The 21,167-nt window shown below is 37.1% G+C and overlaps 1 protein-coding gene across 8 annotated transcripts in view; it reads left to right on the top strand.

The window, feature by feature from the left end:
• Window positions 1-220: 220 nt before the first annotated feature.
• arhgap33 (Rho GTPase activating protein 33) overlaps window positions 221-21,167 on the top strand; it is a 57,110-nt gene continuing 36,163 nt past the window's right edge. For 3 of the 8 annotated variants that reach the window (XM_051865071.1, XM_051865072.1, XM_051865070.1), the window contains exon 1: window positions 259-340. In XM_051865071.1, coding sequence (XP_051721031.1) covers window positions 262-340 — 79 coding nt within the window. In that variant the 5' untranslated portion in view covers window positions 259-261. The other 5 variants (XM_051865073.1, XM_051865077.1, XM_051865074.1 and 2 more) reach the window with 3 other exon arrangements.

Genomic DNA, 21,167 nt, shown 5'->3' with positions numbered 1-21,167 from the left:
ATGATTCTGATAGCAACCACCAGATGGCGCCCCAAAGTTATTTTGTCTTGAATGATGCATATTTCTTTGAACCTCTTGTAAAAGTTAATAACTATAATGTGTAAACATAATAATAAAAATACCATTTATTAATTATTTGGGAAAATCTCTCATAGTCACTGTTGATAGCGAACAATTTCTTTCTAACCACAAACGCCCACTTGCATGTGCTTCTAAAAGACTCATTTCCTAAAGCTGGTGTGAAAAAAGCAGAAATGGCTCATGCATCAACCTGTCAGACAAACAACTGAGAATATTCACACATCACAACACCAGGAGAAAATGCACCGGAGAGCCACAAGTGAGTTTTTAACTCTTAATCAAAATTAGCACAGCTCTTCAGTTTAAGTGTAATGATGTCTGTTTTCAGGAGCCTGTTTAAAAAATATACTTGTTCTGTTTGTACTGTCTCTCTTTATGCTTTCACATTTATAGGTCTGGTTATTTATAAAAGTAATTTCCTTCTCTATCTGTTTAACTTTTCATGTTTGGTTGTGTAGTTTCTATTTTCACTAATTCGTATTTAGGTGGTTTTACAGACTGTGTTTGTGCATCCTTCAGATTTGCTCCTTCAAATAAAGTAATGTGTTCTATAAAAGCTCAAAATATATGTAATTAAAAATGTTCCTTTCTTAAAAGTTATGATGGTATCAGATGATAATGTCATGGTACTGAAAAAATTACCATATTCATGTACTACAGTTTGTCAATTGAACCCAGTGATAACTTAATACTATGGTACATGTCATGTTGGAAGGAAGTACCATGGAATATATCAAAGTACGGTATATTCCAGAGGACTTATTTGTGAGGTATATATGTTCAAAAACATTAATATTATGGTACTCTAAGATACACTTGAGTACTGACTACGAGTACTGAATTTTGACATGTAACATGATTCTTATTGATTACCATATCCGTGTACTATGATATATGGCATTCAAAGGTACTTTAAGGAATAGCGTGGTATTTAAATCCACGATACCTTTATATATACCGTAATAATGACCAATTACCGTACCGATATATACCGTAATAGTGACTGATTACCAAATTTATGAACTGGTACTATTTTAAAAAACACCAAGTTACCGGCCTTACAACATAAACCACAAAAAAGGGGTTTAAAAAGTACGGTTTCGTTACTGTCAGGTTAAATTCTTGCCTTCATTATTTTGTTAATTCTACTGGATGACGATTGCGCGCCTCCGCCCCTTGATCAGCGGCGCGCTCCAGGCTTCCTTTTGTCCAACTGGCCACCTCAGTGGAACAATCCATTCTGGAAGAGAGGGGAGAACAGCTTTGTTGTCTTTCCTAAAGTTTTACTTAACACAACAATACAGCGCTGCTATCACATCCGGTGGAGACGACTACATTCGATTCTAAGTATTTTGTAATGCATCGATATAGCTCGTAAAAATGTCCTCGACCGCGTTTGGGTAAAGAAATGCCACCCGCAAGTTGTTTTGGGAGCGGCGAAGAACCCCTCAGTTCTCCCAGCGAGCAGAGAGATGAGATGGGCGGGAGAACACGCGGGGACGATGCTGCTGTTCCGGGGAATCTGCTCGATTTGAGTCTCCTGTCTGAGTAAATTGTTTTTGGATGTCACAGTAGTGAAAGTATGTATCTGTGCGGGATTTGTGGAGTTGTTTGAGGACACGCTGGACATATCTTCCTCCTCCTCCTCCTCCTTTGGCTCTTTATTGGGGTTCTCCGCTCTAACGGCTCTCAGTCTCTGGCGTCTGGTTGCGCTTTCGCGAAATCCAGATTATTAACACACTATTGCGAAATCAAACCAGGATGTAAGGAAAAGCGTTGATGTGGGAAGGAACTTTGGAAACGCATCCTGATCCAAACACGGAGCCCTGCTGGTCCCTCCCGCCTAAGCTGGAGATAGGGATGGTGGTAAGTTGTATTTCTGTATTAAAACCTTCACAATCAGCCTAAGTGTTTATTGGTTTTCCACAGCAGACCATTTCAACTGCCTCCACTTTCCACCTACTGATGGAGTTCGTTGTATTGATGCAGTTGTTGCCATTAGTTACAAGATCAGCATCAGCAACGCACTACATCTGACAAACTGCTATTGTCCCTCATCTGATGTTGCTAGAAAGTGGTTCACTGTTTTTTGGGGTTTGAGCCCCTCCCTGTTAACCATTCCCACCCAGCCAGCACTATTCCATTGGGAGTACAGCTCCTTTACAGGGTATAATTTCATTTATCTGCCATTGTGATGTGCTCATCATCAATAACCGTTTCAATTGGTATATGCTTCATCTTTTGTTTTGCTTCTGTCAGAGAGACCATCATGATCTAACAAAGACATGTCCTGAAACTCCTTGTCCCCTCTTGAATATTCCAGGTGGCAGGATACGTGCATTTAGACATTCAATAAAGGGTATTTGATTCGTCTAGACTAATGTTGTAGATCCGATTACTGTTTGCTCAGTGGTTTGTTTAAAAGCAGTGGACCTGCCGGTTCTCCTGGAGACTAACTAACTTACAAACATGCCTACTGCGTTTGTTCATGCATATGGCTTGAATTCTTGGGAAAGCACTGGTCTGTGTTAATGCTTACTCAGTCAACATTGGCTAAGACCAGTCATCGGTGGAAATACAATGACATATAGCTAAACTTCTCTGTACATCACCACAAAGATTTGCAATAAGGGAAATTTTATGATTTCGACATGTTAAAAAGTGGGATGATTACATTCACTAGAGCTACGTATACACAATGATATATCGTTGAATCGGATTATCTGCGAGAATGACTAAAAACGCTGTATTATTCATGCCAGGCCAGTAGTTGGCGATGTCACTTTGTAAAGAAACACTTACATACCTATAGACTGAACACGTAATAAGCATACATATGGCGTCACCATTTTCCCAAAGTTTTTGTAGTTTACACAGAGATGATAACAGTATCGTTTTTAAAAACTTGCACTTTGAAACCTGTTTTCAAAAGTTTGCGTTTTCAGGCCACCAAAATGCTGTTGTGGTGTAAATGAATGGCCAAAATGCATAAAAAAATGTTCTATATTTAGTTGAAAACGATGTTGTGTAAACGGCCCCAAAACCACCAACTAAATTTGTTTGTTGTGTCTTTTAGCTGTGGCGTTTCTTCTGTTGCCTGAATCTATCAGCTTAAACAGATAGTTCGTCATCTGTAAATTTTGCCAATATTTACTGTCGCTCATGTTTTTCCAAACCGTTATGACTTTCTTTCTGCTGTGGAAAGAAACACCAAAGGAGAAGAATATTTAAAGAAAACAATGGAAGTGGATTGGGATCAGTGACTGTCAATCTATTCAACTTGTGTGCTATTTTTTTTTTCAAGATTTATAAAGTCATAAGACCAGGTCATGTGTGGGAAAAGAGTAAAATTTCATTTCAGACTGCTTGACAGCCGTGGTCTCTTTCATTGCATAAAAAAGTAGCTTGTACATTCACAGAAGTTTACAGAAGAAAGAAAGTCTTACTGACTTTGAAAGACTCAAGGATGAGCAAATAATGACAAAAAAAAAAAAAGTTTTTAGGTGCACTGTTTATTTAAAGGTACAGGAAGTGATTTCTGAGAAATGCTGTTGAAAATTTAAATCAACACCTAAACAAACAGTTTTGCGAATATTTGCTAGATGTCTGTTCTGTGTGTGTGCTGAAAAAAATATTGCGTTTGTAGTCCTGTTTGTGTAAATAGGAGAAAAACAAAGTGGATTGGACTGATCCACAGAGCACCAAAACTCTCTTGTAGCCAATCAGCAATAAGATGGGGGAGGACAGAGAGTGAGCAAGAGGGACATTTGCAGAAAGACTGTTAAAAGAGAGATGGCTGAGATATTACCGAAGAATAAATGATCAGAGGAATATAATTGGAAGAAGAAGGGTTACGATCAGGCAAGAGCTTTAGAACCCACATTATTTCACTTACTCACCCCCTATATCATCCAAAATATTTCTTTCTTTCTTCAGTCAAAAAGAAATTAAGGTTTTTGAGGAAAACATTCCAGGATTTTGCTCCATATAGTGGAATTCAACAGTTACCAACGCCAAATTGCAATTTCAGTGCAGCTTCAAAGAGCTCTACATGATCCTAGCTGAGGAATAAGGGTCTTATCTAGCGAAATGATTGGTCATTTTCTAAAAAAAAAAAAAAAGTCTTGCAATGCTCTGCGATGCGCGACGCATTATGTAATCACGTTGGAAAGGTCACCAGTGTTTACAAAGCCATCATGCAAAGACTTAAGTCAAATGGCCTTTATAAAAAAAAAAGTAAAACAATGATGTCGGACGATTTTGAAGTTGGAGGAGAAAATGAGGTGGAGTTTGTCAGCCTACTGCGGTACTTCCGCCTACGTCACACGTGACCTTTCCAACATGATTACGTAATGCGTGGCACATGGCAGAGAAAAATCCTGGAATGTTTTCCTCAAAAACCTTAATTTCTTTTCGACTGAAAACAGAAAGAAAGACATAAACATCTTGGATGACATGGGGGTGAGTAAATTATCAGGAAATTTTAATTCTGAAGTGAACTAATCCTTTAATATTAGAAAAGCTTTCCAGCGCTAAGAGACGTTGGAGAGCGGGAAGGCCTGAAAATGGACACAGAGGTTGATTTGTTTCTGCTCCATACATGAATAATATTGGTTTTTGCTGTTTCACAGAACCAAGATATGCGGTTGTTGTTGTTGAATCACAGCAGATTCATCCATACTCGTGTGAGCTGCTGTTAGCAGTTGCCTTTGTTTCATAGTGTACTCGTTACTTTGGGGGTGGAGCATTGAAGGGAGGAGTGTGTTTGTTTGGCTGTCGATTTTCAAATGTCAACATTTGTTTCTCAGAAATTGCTTACTGCAACTTTAAGTAGCTGTGTTAGTTTTAAGTCCGTAGATAGAAGTTAATTCCTCTTTGTTGATTTGATATCAGTGTTTTGTTAAGGTTGGGATTAGTGTGGGCATGGTCAGATTTGGAACAGCGTACAGAGAAAACTCATGACTAGAGCGAGTGAGACACTGGGTGTGATGAAGCAGTTGGCGATCAAGGTGTTTAATTACCGCCACAGCATCCTGGTCTGGTGGAGAGTGTGTGTAGGAACTTGGCAGCGTGTCTGTGGACGTTCCTGTCTGCAAGATTTACGATGGATATTTGGGAATCAGAAGGCCATTCTTTTTCATTCTTGTGACTGCGTTGATTGGATTTTCTTGACACTTGCAATCGTTTAGCAGCGAGTGCAGTAGAAATCGATACAGTTTCACTCTAATTAGGTGTAAAGTTCCTCCTTGATGTTAAATGTCTAGGTAGAGCTTGGCACAGCCCACATGTCTTGAAGACCAGAGGCACAATTTTCTTATTAATATTTAAAGAGCAGGCTGTATTCCAGAATACATTTACATATATATATTTACATTTATATAATAGGCGAAAGCTTGGATATTAAATTAAGGTTACCAGTGCAAGCTTTGAGGAATAGTTCACTCAAAAATGACAATTGATGACAAAAGGCTTGGAATATTGCGCTTGAGTCATATAGACTATTTTTATATTGTTTTTGGAGCTTGACAACTTGTCGCTCTGAAATGTTGGTGTATGGATTAATTCATTAATGTATTCTAAAGAAAATATAACAGCATTTAGGTTTGGAACAAGTAGCCTAAATATTTATGGAGTAAATATTAAAGCTATAATTCACCCAAAAATGAAAATTTTGTCATCATTTACTCACCCTTGAGTTGTTCCAAACCTTCATGAGATTCTTTCAAGTTATTTTTGAAGAATGTTGGTAACCAGACAGTTGACGGTAGCCATTAACTTCCATAGTAGGAAAAAAAAATACTATGGAAGTCAATGGATACCATCAACTGTCTGGTTACCAACACTCTTTTGTGTTCAACAGAAGAAAGAAACTCATACAGGTTTGGAACAAATTAACATTTTTCTGTTAAAAGGATAGTTCACTCAAAAATGAAAATCATCATTTACTCGCCCTCATGTCATTCCAAACCTGTATGACTTTCTTCTGTGTAACATATATATATATATATATATATATATATATATATATATATATATATATATATATATATATAGAAATTTCTCAAAATATCTTATATGTTTCTGTTCATACAATGGAACGGAAAACAGTATTTAATATCGTAATATCAAGATATTTAATATCTTCTTTTTTTGTGTTCCACAAAAGAAAGTCATACAGGTTTGGAATGGATTTTCATTTCTTGGGTAAACTATCCCTATTGTTTTAATCTCTTTGATGACCTGTAAATTCTGTTATGTGATGTTTATCTGTCTGAAAAAAATTGATATTCTTTGATCTTTCAATAGCAAAAGCCCATTTGGAACCATAAAGAAAGGATGCAAATTAAAAGGAGAAAATCAATATGCAAATACAGCCCCACACGGAGACATGAATAGAGCATCACATGCTCATAACCTCAGAGAACATGCTGTTTGCATCAGAGACAGCTGTGTTATGCAACCTGTGCCTCCATCCTTCACTGCCACTTGGGCTGCTGCAATTACATAAAGATCTCCTGTATGTTAAAGAGAAAGGGCTGAGAGAAAGGGTAGGCCTGCATAATGACCGCCAATCTTCATTTTCATCATTATCTCACCCGTTTCCTGTTTACTGTTTGAGTCGTGTGTCTCTTAGACACGGCCCCCGACTGCTCTTTTCTCCTTGTATGAAAAGGTTGCACATCTATTCTATTGCATTTCTGTGTTTCTGCATTTTGCAGTTACATCACTTGGATTGCATATTTGAGGTTTTATATGAAGGTTCCGGTAGGGTTTCACTCACAATTAGCTGTTGTATTCGCGGTGGATGATGTACAGAGGTGTAGAGCTGGGGCTAAGGAGATGGTGTTTAATAGTGTGTTTGTAGTTTAATCTTCAGAGGAAAAGTGATATTTGTAGTTCATGCACATGCTGCAATTAGAAATTCCTTTGTCTCAGATGTTGACATCTTAAATTAACTCACAAACCCATATCATTTTCTATCTTCTGTGAAACAAAACCGGTTAGGCAGAACATTTCCGCATTGTTATGAATGTTTGTTTTTTAGGGGTGTAAATCGTCACTGGTCTCACGATTCAATTTGATTACGATTATCATATCAGCGATTTGATTCGATTCCACGATGCATTGCGTCCTCAATTTTCAATATTACTGCACACGGCTACATTTTCATCAATGAATACAAGCAGTCAGATATATGAACTCCCTTTTTATTTTATCTGCTCCAAGAAAGTACACTTCCTGAATGTAGCAAACAAACAAAACTTGTCTGAACACAGCATACGACAGGAGATTTAGAAATAATAAACACTAGTAAATACTAAAAGTGCATGAAACTGTCAAGTAGAGTACTTAAGTGACAATAACTCACACAGTCGCTTACACACACACACACACACACACACACACACACACACACACACACACACACACACACACACTCTCTCTCTCTCATACATGCTTGCACGCTGTAAATTTTACAATAGTGAGTGCATTTTTTATTACTCGCTTTTGTGTTTTGCCTCCCTCCACCATTTTACGTTAGCGCAAGAAGCGCATATGCGGCGAATGATGTCAGGGAAACATCAGTAGGCTGTAATCGATTATGGCCTATTACTGCATCGATGCAGAATCGTCCGCATCGTGATGCATTATAGAAACGATTAATTTCAACACCCGTATTGTTTTAGAATAGCCAGGTTTCACCCAGTTTTTCAACAAAGTGAAAGTGTGTATTTATAAAAAAAAATGTTAGCAAAGTTAGCTTAATGAAGTCATCCAACAAATAAACAAATAAAATCAATTTTGTTCTGATATTCTAGATTTTCTGATTTTGTTCTGCAAAACATTTAGTTCTTTTTTTTTTTTGTTCTTTGAATCATTTGTAATTCCTGCAAGAAAAGCTGCCCCAAAATTACTTGACTCATTGCGTGATGTCCTGTCATGTGACAAATTTATTTCTGTTAAAGCCCCTTTTCTCAACAAAAGTGTATTTTTTTGTGACATGTATTATTATGTCTACACTTGGGAAATTTAAGCAATAATTCAGCATTTCCATCAGCTCTGTAAACATTTTGATGCACTAAACCTTTTGCCTCAAAAAAATCTTTGAATGTAAACCTGGCTAGTAACTTGGAGCTGTCAAGCTAAAAAAAAAAAAAAAAAAAGCACCATGGAGTACTAAGTGTAGTCTATACAACTCTATATTATAAGTCTTCAGAAGTCATACAATAGCTTTGTGTGAGAAATAGACTGAAAATTCACTAAAAATCCTCCCTTGAAAGTGTCTGGTCACTGTATGATTTCATTGTATGGAAAATGGCAGCATGAACATTCTGCTAAACATCTCCTTTTGCGTTTCACAGAAGTCAGATTTTGACTGACAGTATTTTCTTTTCTTTTTTTGATGAACTGTTCCTTTAAACTTCTGTGTTTTTTAAATGGAGAACTAATATTTCATTCACATCAATTATTGAGCCCTGTAGCAGGCCTACAGTTATTCTGCATCATCAAAATGAGCGTCTGAGAGGCGTATACTTCTCTGTTTCAGCTCTTGTTCATTTTGAAAATGTGCCGCTGATATCATAGATTGGTAGCTTTTTATTTCTCTTGTCTTCATTCTGTGCAGCGATTCTGTGCTTTACGTTGCTCTCGCCTCAGGTCTGTGTCTGGGCTTGAAGGTCAAAGAAAACGTTAGACCTTAACAAAAGAGACCAAGGAACAAAGTGAACTTAATTTTTGAAATGGTGCTTGTTTGATGGTATTTTAGACGTACTGGAGTTCCTCAAGGCTTTTGCAAGTCTTTCACAGATTTTCGTCAAACTTTATGTAATGTACTAAAACCTAGTGCAGTTTTAAGAGCAAACACTATGCTGTATGACTAAAAACAAAGAAACAGAAACCATGAATAATAAGAGGTTTTTAGTAGATTGTGGAAATTAAGCAATGAGGAACTACAACTAATGATGATTGGCCAATTGGACACAATTATTGAACAATGCCAATAATCTAAATATAGCCAAATAGCAAACATTCCCAAATCACAGGTTTTGTCAAAGTTATTTTTAGAGGGTTAAGCTTAACTTAATTAGCAAAGATGGCGTCCATTTCAAAATATAAAGGAAAAAAAAAAATTCATAGTTTCTGTGGAGATGTGGATGCACTAAACTAAAAAGTGCATAAAACCTTTCTCATTTTCATACAATATAGAATCTAGATTGTATCTTTCTCAAAAATAAAGTGTCAGTCAGGTAGATTTCTTGTTGAAAGGTTCAGTTGCAGTGTTGCAATTAAAGTCTTTGTTTTATTGTTAATTTTTACAGATAATATCAGTTATAATTACCAAGATACAGGAAGTATCAAGAAACTATCAAGATGAAATCCCCATTAAAATGGCCATGAAAGAACATTTGTAGATTTTAGAACAACTAGATTTGTGGTAAATGTTTCTGTAGTATTACTTATTTCATACTTGTTTCATTATTCCGGAGCAGACGCAGCTGTGCCAGTGACCTCTTTCCCATGCTTAAGTTAGATCTGAGCTCTGATGCCCCCGGGGCAGATGACACGGAGTCACAGTTCAGCCACTAGAATCATTCTGCCCTGTCAGCCCACATTTTCTCATAGACCGTGTGTGAGCCTCATTCTTGAGTACATCTTTAGATTTTCTCACTGAATCTCGGCGAGTATTCTTGGGGATGAAGATGTCTTTCACCCTGTTATATTCTAGTCTTCAAGAAATGTGAGAAATTCATAGCTGGTGTTTATCGGGCCAGTGCTGCATTGTCACTACATCCTTGTTTTTATGCCTTGCTTCCTTAAATAGGCTATTTGGTTTTCTGTGATGTTTTAAACATTGTTTTGAAATATTAAATAATCTGATCAATCGAGGCGCATAAAGTGTTAATAGGCCCAGAGTAACATTATCTACTTTTCAAAAGTTTGGGGTCAGTAAGATTTGTTTAAAATGTTTTTAAAAAACGTTTCTTATGCTCACCAAGACTGCATTTATTTAATTTATAAGGCTGCTGTCACATTAAGACCAAATGGACAGATCTAATACTGTTAGACATGCATTTTCTTTCTGTTCAGTTAAGACATAACCAACAGTGTTTACATGAATGCTTGCCAAGACGGGCATTTTTACACTTTTGTTTGTGTATTTTTCTGTTCAAGCGCAAGAAGTTCAATACTCATGACCTGTTTTCTGCGCGCGCACAGGCAGCTGTCTCAGACATGGCTCTCTGTGTGTGTGCGGACAGAAAACAGCGTGCAAGTACTGAATTGAGTTCTTTCGTGTCTTCTTGTGCTTGAATCTGAATGGTTAAAAATCACTTGAATGTTTAAAGTGACAAGACTTAAAAACACGTGCTAATGATAAACTTTCATGACGACGCAGCACTGGCCCAGTCGGTGATAATAAAGTGATAATTCCATCAACTGTCCCGAGTGCCTTTCACGCTGGCCCCGGGACATTGGGCAGTACTTATTGTCGAGCCCTGTTGTTTAGCCTACAATATAGAAAGTATATCTCTTAGGGCTGGGACAATAAATCGATGCATCGCGAATCGATTCTGGATCAATTCTGAGATTTTCCGAATGCATCGCGATTCTCTCTCGAAACGATTCTGAGCTTAGTTTTTAACAGCAGATGGCACTACATTCTTTAGAAACAGCCATACTCTGCTTACTTCCAATTTCTTACAAAATTACAAGAGTGTTTGCACTGTTTAAATTAATCTTGCGTCATAAAAGCATTCTGAGGTGCAAGTACATTCTCAGACTTGCCGAATGCACAAGCACTCTTCTTCGTGAGCATTTGAGCATGCAGTTAAAAACTAGCCTAGAGCGCCATCTGCTGTTAAAATCTAAGTTCATAATCGATTTGAGAGAGAATCGCGATGCATTTGGGAAATCAAGTAATGCATCGATTTATTATCCCAGCCCTAATATCCCCCCTCTCTTAGGCTCATGTAAACTCTCTTCTCTGTGGTGGTATGTTGCATTTCCTTCGGTGGGTTTATGTTGTGGTTCAACCTTTCGTCACACTGCTCAGAGCTGAATTTTATGTCCTTGAGGTCTGCGTGTTTAGCACATGAAGGAAATGGTGAGTTTTTTTTGTCTTTTCTCACAGCCAATGGACTCTAGAGTCTGTTTCAATACGATCTTAAGTTTCAGCCTCCAAGTTTCTCATCACGTCATAGCTGTGCATTCGCTTCTGCGTTCAGCATGGAGCAGTTTCGCATTCCTCGCTACACTTCATTTATCTTTGTTTTATTCTGAATGAATGAAGTAAAAGCTCTAAAACAGTCGCAGGTCCTGTAAAAGCAGCTGCTTTGAACTCATGCCCAGAGGAACTTTGCCAACACAAATGGCCTTTGCCCACCCCCACCCCACTATATACATGGCATACATTAGTATGTAGCTCTCTGTGGATGCTAACGTGGTAACTTGTGAGTGTAATGATGTTTAACACCCTGACATTAATTTAAAACGGTTAATAATAGTTCACCCAAAACTTTTTCTTCTTCGAAACACAAAAGCAGAAGTTAAGCTGAATAAGCAAGCTTATGAGCTTCTTGTTTCCATATACTAAAAGTGGATGTGGATTTATTACTGCCATGTTTTTGAAATGTAATTTTTTTTTTTGTGACCATCAACTTTTGATGAACGGAAAAGAGCACCTCGAATATTCTGCCTAATAGCAGAATATTCAATATTTTGTCAGAGTTTCACACTGTTTTATTTCACTACTGCCAGTTATTCACTCCAATATGCTTATGCAAACAGACAAACGCTTTGTCTAACTGCAGAGACTTCTTCTCTCCCAGCCTCTTTCCATCATTTCCTCATTTTTTTGTCGTCTTTTCTTCCTCCTACTCTCACGTGGCCCCAGCTGGGATGCAGAGAGAGTGTTTAGTATGCCGGCAGCGCTTCTGGGCCTTCCTGATTCTCCATAGAAAGCAGGACAGAACGTGAGGAGGGGGGTTACAACGCCACAGTGGACTGTGGGAGCAGAGTTTCTAAGATCCGCTCCAGGAATGTCCATGATTCATTCGACCTTGCTTTTACCCAATCCCCAGTTGTCCCTTGTCATCCCAAGCACATGAGCTCTGCCCCATGCTAGTGTCTGAGGGGAGTGTAGATGGAGATTTCGGAGCAGTTGCTTCCCCGGGTGAGCGTTCAGCACTTGCTGGACAGACGTGGATAGCGGTAGATCTATGAATGAGGTCCTTTAGAGTGCTGGGGGTTGGGTGGGATCTTTAAGAAGGGGCCAAGGAAGGAGTAGGGGGGTCCAGGGGCCCTTAGAAGCCATGGGTGAATGGGAAGGCCAAGGCTGCTTTGTTCTGAGGTCGAAGGGCCTTTGGGGGGAGAGTGGAACACAACAGAAATTTACAGGACCACATGAGGTGAGGGATGGAGAGGAAGTTTCCTTACAGCCGTACAGCATGGCAATAATGAAAAACAAGAACTGAACCTCATGAAGTGATTCTCAATTGATGGGTCACGACCCAAAACTGAATCGTAGGTCTGTACTGATAGCCTGGGAAAATTGAAAAACTTAATTTAGAAACTAAAATTGTCATGTTCATATTTTGATTGATTAAGGACATGAACAATTCTGTCTTGATACACCACTTGATATCCAAAGTAAAGTCTGTGTGCTGAAGCAAGTTGCTAATGTTTGCTATACTAATAATGACAAATTTTTTATGATACAAATTTGGATTTTTAAGCCATGGACACATCTGATACTTGGATGATGATCTATGATTTTCCAGTATGTTTGATACAGCGCTCAATGGTCGTTAATGAGTGATTCTGAAGAAAAGGTTCTTTTGAGTACTCTTTTTAATTATTCGGTTGAACTGATTCATTATTCTAAGATTGAAAGTCATTCGACTGCAAAAGAGAACTAAAACTGAGGCGACACCATGTTTGACGATCTATATAACCCGAGATTGAAATCACTGTGATAAACAGTATTTAACTATAAAAATGCAATGTAAAATGCAGGGACTTCTGAAAAACACTACAAGGAAATTGTAAAAATCTCTGGATTCTCTTTTGAATCATGTTTTTTAGATCTGACTGAAACTGTCAAAATGAATTGATACACTAAAATTAGTGGTTAAACGGATTGTTGTTGATCCGTGATCCGTACGGACCAAGCCTCACAGTTCGGGACGCGTGTGTTTCGCGGATCAATTGCAAGTTTGACCGCAATAGAGTGAAGGTTATCATTTGCACGTGTTTTGTCTTGTTAGTTTACACATTAAATAGATATAAAACCATTCCAGCGCTAGAAGAGGCAAAAGAGGATTTAATTCGTTATCGCATGCCACGCTGTTATCGGCGCGCACAGACGCGCGCACACACACAGAGAGAGAGAGGCGTGTTTCAGATAGCTCGCAAACTCCAAATTGATTTCTCTTTTGCGTCCTCAGTGCACTTGGATGGACACATACACGCAATATGTCAGTCAAAATACCCCACTCGGCAAGTATTTTCGTAAACACATTCGGTTATGTCTTAATTGAACGAGGTGAGAATTCGGATGTGTGAGTGCATGGGGTCTTACTCTTAAAGTGACAGCAACCTATAAATACCTGCTGTTGTCTGTCATGTAAATCAAACAACATAACACAGCTTTAACAAAGATTAATCTATATTAAATTTATACAGTGAACAGTGTCATTTTACATTTAATTACATTTCTGTACACAAATTAATACTACAGTTAGACCTTATACTTTATTTGTAACTTTGTTGTATTTATCTATGCTTGTAATTGATGTACAGTATTTGTTCTTTTTAAAGTCTGTTCACTTGCCTTTAATAATGTATTAGTTAAGCTAGTAGTTTCTGCTGTGGTATCGGAGTAGTTAAAGTGGGCTAAGTAATAAATGCAAAGTTACCCCCACCCCCCAATTTTTTTTTTTTTTGTGCTGATCCGAAAAATGATCCGATCCGTGACTTAATAACCGTGACATGTTCCGAACCGTGAGTTTTGTGATCCGTTGAACCACTAACTAAAATGCATCAGTCTTGATGCTATTATCAGTAGTTCTGATGTTATCTTGAATTTCTCTGTTTTTGCATTTACTGTTAGTCAGTTTAGTGTTTCAGTTCCTTTTGGCATCTCTGAGACATGGATATAAGCTTCTCTCCGGTACATTGTTGTTCAGTGTTTGTTAATTAGTAATTCACAAACAAATAGTTCTTTTGGGACTATTCTTTTTAATGATTTAGTCGAAATTATTAATTATTCACTCAACTGCAAAGGAGAACTATAACCGATGCTACTGAAATGTAAACAATGCGACATTTGCCACAATCTTAAAATTGATAAGTGATAAATGGTAGTATTTATCTGAACAATGTATTTTACTTAAAAAATGCAATGTAAAATGCTTTACAAGGACCATTTTTGAACTAGGCTAATTTATTCTTTTTTTTTAATTGGGGCCTTGAGATCTGAATGATCCAAATTAATTGATTTTAACTAAAATGATTCAGATTCTTGATGTCATAATAAATAATATTCCATTGTTATCTCGAATTTCTCTCTGTGTTTTTGCATATGCTGTCAGTCAGTTTTGTGTTTAAGCTTTGTTTGGCATCTCGGAATCGTTCTTTCACATCTTCACGGTGAGGAGTCATTGAGCAGAACGCACCCTCCCCCTGCCCATTCTGTCATTTCAGAGCACAATTCCCACTTGCACACTTGTAGCATCAGTCTGGGCTTCTTCTGCTCTGTTTTTCAGTTAGGCCTGAGAGGTATGACGATATACACCATACCACGGTAACTGGTTAAGATACTGCTATACCATTTATAACTTGGTAGATATGTTTGTGCAGAATGTGCATCCATTTCCAAACCCACCTGGCTTACCTTTCCGATAACAAAAAAAGTACAGTTGTGTTGCTTCTTTGATGTTCCATGTAGGGGTGGGCGATATGGCAACAATATCATATAATGATTTCTTTCAGACAGGATCACGATCCACGATCTTATCATGATTCTTTTTCCATGCTGGTTTTTAAGACTATTTTGCAAGTCACTGAGCAGTACAGCCGAACTAATTTCCCTATTTTAAAAATAGCTTTACAAGGTAACAAAATAAAACAGAAAAAAGAATGGCAGGCCTTTTAGGCCGAAGTAGGGGTGGGCGATACAACCAAAATCTTATTTTATCTTTGTTATTAAAAATAAGAACAAAGATGCAAATTACAAATAATAATAGGACAGATATAATGTAAGATGAAATAAACAGTGCATTAATATTTTCAGCTACAGTAGGTGTATATACTGTAACAATACACTCTTAAAAAAAATGCTAGGTTAAAAACAACCCAAGTTGGGTTGAAAATGGACTAATCCAGAATTTGGGTTGTTTTAACCCTGCGATTGGGTTAAATGTTTGCCCAACCTGCTGGGAAGTTTTATTTAGCTAACTCAACTATTGTTTAAAAATTACTATATTGCTTGCTTAAAATGATCCTAAAGTATGTTGGAAATTAACATTTTATTAATATTTTTAATCAGGGCTGCACAATTAATCAAATTTCTAATCGTGATTAACAATTACAAGGGAAAATATCCACTTACATTATTCTGCATGTTTAAAAAGTGTGGTTAGAGCGTGTTACGTCGCGAGAGGCGAATCACGACTACTTCAGAATGTAAAAGGTCTAACCCAGCACAAAAGGAGCTACCAGTGACGTAGGTGTACGCTGATATGTCAAACGCACGTGAAACACCAGCACCCGCCATTTTTAAAAAGCTGTGTACACAGCCTATATATTTACTCCATGAACTAACTCTACAATCATGAAAAACAGTGATAGGACCTCTCAACCTTACGCTAAGGAGAAAATCCAGCGCGACTTTGAGCAGACCAAGCAAAACATGATTAAGTATTTCTGTTAAGCTAGCGACATTTGGGCATCAACCACTCGGCAAAAGCTAAAACTTTTTCATATACTGTCTACTTTCTTTGCATAATAGTTCTATCTAATAATGTATTAGACAGGACTGTTAAACAGATTGTAAACTAATGAAGACGGAGAATGCGAGCACTGTGTTCTCAGGTTCTGTCTGAACTGTTCTTAGCGCCGTCAAAATAAAAGTCCGCCTGGCCGTCAAAATAAAAGTAACAACAAGCGCAGTTTACGTCATTTCAGACCCTAGGGGAACACATGTTTCAGCTTGTTTTTTATTTTTATACAAAAATATGGCATGCAAAAATATGGCAAACAATGGTGTAAAGCTATTCAATACATCATTCAATGTAAATTGTGATAATTGTAATTAATAATCGCAATTACAATTTCAAGAGAATAATCGACCAATTATGATTTTTGTCATAATCGTGCAGCCCTATGTTTAATAAATGTTCATCTTTTGATTATTATTGTTTCCTCTAGTAATTATGGGTCTGATTTTTAATTTCCAACCTATTTTGGGTTCATTTTAATCTAGCCATATAATAATTTTTAAACAATAGTTGGGTTAATTAAAACTGTCCAGCATGCTGGGCAAACATTTAACCCAACAGCTGTGTTAAAACAACCCAATCTCTGGGTTTGTCCGTTTTCAACTTAACTTGGGTTGTTTTTAACCCAGCATTTTTTAATATTCATGTAAGAAATTGAATAAACAAATGTAAAAATAAAACACTGCATAGACTTCACTGTATAAATTAAATATACACTGATTCTTAAAACTACTGAAGTTATTCAGTCAAGAGCAGTGAGTGATTTTCTTGTTGTCTTTTGTACTTTGGTTAACATTGACACAGAGGCTGTGGTCACTTTAAGACTTAACGCACAGATCAAATATACTGACACACATCCAAACTGTTTACATTCACTTAAGATGTAAATGATTGTGTTTATGTAAACCTTGTGTGTAGTTGACAGTTTAAGCACAATAAGATGTGAAAGAGAACTTAGTTCATTACTCACGCGCTGTTTGACAGACTTTTACTGTGCGTGCGCTTCGGGTGTACACGCTCAGAAAAACGTATGTTAGAACATCGTGTGAATAAAAAGTTTATCTGGCGAAGCTTTAAAATGCATGCAAATAATAAAGTTTGCGAAGAACTGCAGTGTTACATGAGCGTAACCCTACCACTACGTTGCTGAAAAATATGATGTGAATGTACGTTGCGTTGCACAGTATGTTGGGATGGGGGCGCCAGAACTGCAACTGATGTGCACTGTGGCATGATGCGAAGATCTTTCTTCAAAGGCAGATCGTTGACATTTTTATTGTTCACAATCTAAAATCTTGATATTGCATACCCCTAGTTCCATGTAAATATTATTATACATGATGAATATAATAATCATTAAATGTCATGCCATCTGATACCATCACTGTGCTAGTAGCACCACAGTACTTCTTTGCGAGGGAAGTGTTTGTCAGACCATAACGTCTTACTGTGTAATGTCCTCGCTTGGGCTTTTTCTGAAATGAGATCCACAAACTACACTTATAATCTGTCTCTTAATGGTCTTGGGAAAAAGCTGCTTAGTCTTGGAGATTTGGAGGTGGGGTTTTGGGGTGTCGACTCTCCAAGAAACCAAGACAATTGACAATAGCTTGTATAGCCTCTTCTGCTTGAGTGACTTAATGGCTTCTGTCCTATTGTCTTGTTTTGAGGTCAGATCCAGGACACCTGCTGCGAGCAACGACCGAAAAACAATGATTGTAATGGCCAGTTCCAGTTTGATGAGATCTGAGGGCCATGTTTTCAAGTCATTAGTTCTGTTACCACTATCAAACCCATGTTGTTTACCTGCAGCACGTCCTTAATCAGAGCGTGTAGAGGAGGATCGATATGGCTCGCAGGGGTGTAAATGCAGCGACCTGACAGTGTTCTGATGAAAATTCAATGCACTGATGATGAAAATTAATTATCAGTTAGATTAGAATATAAGATATTTTCTTTAATGTATTTGAGAATTATTAAAACTGATTGATATTTTTTCCAATTTCATCCTAACAGCCATTAAATCTAAATACATTAAAAATGTGAAATAAAATGCAATAAAAATCTAGTTAAAAATAATTTTAAAAAATGAAGTTAAAAATAAACAGAAGGAATGATTATATTTAATCATTTAAATTTATATGCCTCAATATAAAAATACATTGTATAGCAGCAATACTTACATACGTAGATTTTTAATAAAACATTTTAATATGTAAAACATGCCAGACACTGACTTCTGTGAACATTTGTGAATAATGATGCATTTCAATATTTAAATTGATTTGAATTGTTATGAATTCATTCATTTAAACAGACAGATTCATGCCAATGAATCAAAGCTCTTTAGGAAAAATGTTCTTTAGTGTTTTTGAAAGAAATCTCTTATGCGTACTAAAGCTGTGTTTATTTGATCAAAAATACAGTAAAAACAAAAATATTGTGAAATATTATTACCATTTAAAATAACTGTTTTCTATTTGAAAATATTTTAAAATGTAATTTATTCCTGTGATTCAAAGCTGGATTTTCAGCATAATTTCTTCAGTCTTCAGTGTCACATGATCCTTCAGAAATTATTCTAATATGCTGATTTGCTGCTCAAGAAGCATTTCCTTTTATTATCAATGTTGAAAACGTTTGTGCTGATTAATATTTTTATGGAAACCTTCAATAAATTTTTCCAGGATTCTGTGATGAATAGAAAGTTTAAAAGAACAGTGTTTATTTGAAATACACATCTTTTGCGATATTATAAATGTCCTTTACAGTCGAATTTGATCAATTTGTTCTGTCTATGCTGAATAAAATGATTAATAAAAAAAAAAAGTGTCACCCCAAACTTTTGAACGCTAATTTATGTAGTAACAATTTAATATGTAAACCAGCCCTAATCATGAATCTGACCAAAAAAATCAAATGAATCAAAAGCTGAATTATGACTAAATAAAATAATCAAATCATTGTCAGAGCAAATATTTTACAGCCCTGCTCGCAAGGTTAAATGGCACGGTAGTGTGTACGTGTGCGTGTCTGTGTGTGTACAGCAGAACTACTCTGACAGCACAGAGAGACTGTGGGAGGAAGTGACAATAATAGTGTGTGTGTGACCTATTTTATCCAGCGCACCTACAAGCAGACTTCACAGCGTGTGCTTTACTGGACACAGCTTGGGCTGCGCTTTTCTAGCGTGGTTATTACCAGGGACACCACATACACTGTGTGACACTTACGCAAACGCAGCCCAGTGTTCATTTGAATATTTCTCTCTCTACATCTATCCTGGTTTCTTTATTTAACAGCCATGTGGTTTCACCCTTCACACACACATTGAGCCTTTCTCCTTGGCCAAAGCCAGCGCTGTTACTATAGAGACGCTGCCCACATGATGGTACACACTTTGACAGCACGACTTCGCTATAATAAGCCTCTCTCGCTCTTCTCTATATCAGCACAATTCGACCACGTTAAGATGACAGCTGACAATTGCTAGCAGCTTTACTGTGGTGACCACAACCATCCCCTTGGTTAAAAAATACACTGGTATCATGATACATAAAGTATATTTGTATTTGAATAGCATGAGGTAATGCCTGTTTTTGGCTGCTGAAGATTTGCAAATAAAGGGGTTGCTTATTTAGTTTCTATTATAATTTGGAACCATTCTTATTTATATGAATCCTATAGAATGATGTAATAGTAAAGTAAAAATTCTACTGGATATACTGAAATTCCTATTTTTGATTTTTGTTTGAGTGTTTCTTCTAGGGTTAGGGATATTTAGCTTATAAATGTTTCAGCTTTGTCGCTTTATTGGATGTTAGTTTCCCATTCAAAGCTGTAAAATCAACTGGCAGTCTTGATAATGTAAAGTACACAAAAATGAATTTCGAATAAATGTTACGTAAAATAAAAAAGTGCTTGTTTAACTCTTTCCCTACTTACTTACCTACATTCAAGTGTTCTTAAAAAAGAATGCAAGAAGATTAGACTACAACATGCATAAATGATGCTTCTATCACTTGTTTCTGCTTCTTCGCTTGTTTTGATCAGGAGTTTTTGTACTCTTTTAGAAGATGCGTAATAGCGCCACCTACCGTGAAAACATGGATTGCCAGAAAATTGTCAATGGCAGGGAAAGAGTTAACTTAAAGGAACACTCCACTTTTTTTGAAAATAGGCTCATTTTCCAACTCCCCTAGAGTTAAACAGTTGCATTTTACCGTTTTCAAATCTATTCAGCCGATCTCCGGGTCTGGCGGTACCACTTTTAGCATAGCTTAGCATAGTTCATTGAATCTGATTAGACCGTTAGCATCTCGCTCAAAAATGACCAAAGAGTTTCGATGTTTTTCCTATTTAAAACTTGACTCTTCTGTAGTTACATCGTATACTAAGACCGACGGAAAATGAAAAGTTGTGATTTTCTAGGCCGATATGGCTAAGAACTATACTCTCATTCTGGTGTAATAATCAAGGAGCTTTGCTGCTGTACCATGGGTGTAGCAGGCGCAAAGTTATTACGCAGCGCCTGTGACCCCCTGCTTGCACAGGGAGCGTGCCTTGCAACCATGGAGACATTTGTGAGAGACGCTGCGCAATATCTATGCTAAAAGTGGTACCGCCAGACCCGGAGATCAGCTGAATGGATTAGAAAACGGTAAAACTCAACTGTTTAACTCTAGGGGAGTTGGAAAATGAGCCTATTTTCAAAAAAAGTGGAGTGTTCCTTTAAGCCATTGATATAATGCATATTTTCTGAAGTGATTCTCCTGATTAAACTCCTTAAATATAGTTTAGGACTCTCACACATCACTCTTTTTTCTTTATTTTTAGTAGCATGTGTTGCATTATCATTTATCAACATTGCAGAAAGAAGTACTATAGCAAATTAGCATAAATGAATTCCTTCTGTGGTCAGTTTTCTCTTTCAGGTCAACTAATGTCATGGCGGAGCACCAATTTGAAGATATTCTTGCTGAGCAAGTTAAAGTTAGCTAAACTGATATACTGAGGTTTGTTAACAGCAGAGTAACTCAATAAGGCATGTTCATTATGTACATCGGGACAGCATGCTTGCAGTGCTTT

The sequence above is a fragment of the Ctenopharyngodon idella genome, chromosome 16 (assembly GCF_019924925.1).
Source record: "Ctenopharyngodon idella isolate HZGC_01 chromosome 16, HZGC01, whole genome shotgun sequence".
Classification (NCBI taxonomy): domain Eukaryota; kingdom Metazoa; phylum Chordata; class Actinopteri; order Cypriniformes; family Xenocyprididae; genus Ctenopharyngodon; species Ctenopharyngodon idella.
This window is presented reverse-complemented; position numbering and strand designations above follow the sequence as displayed.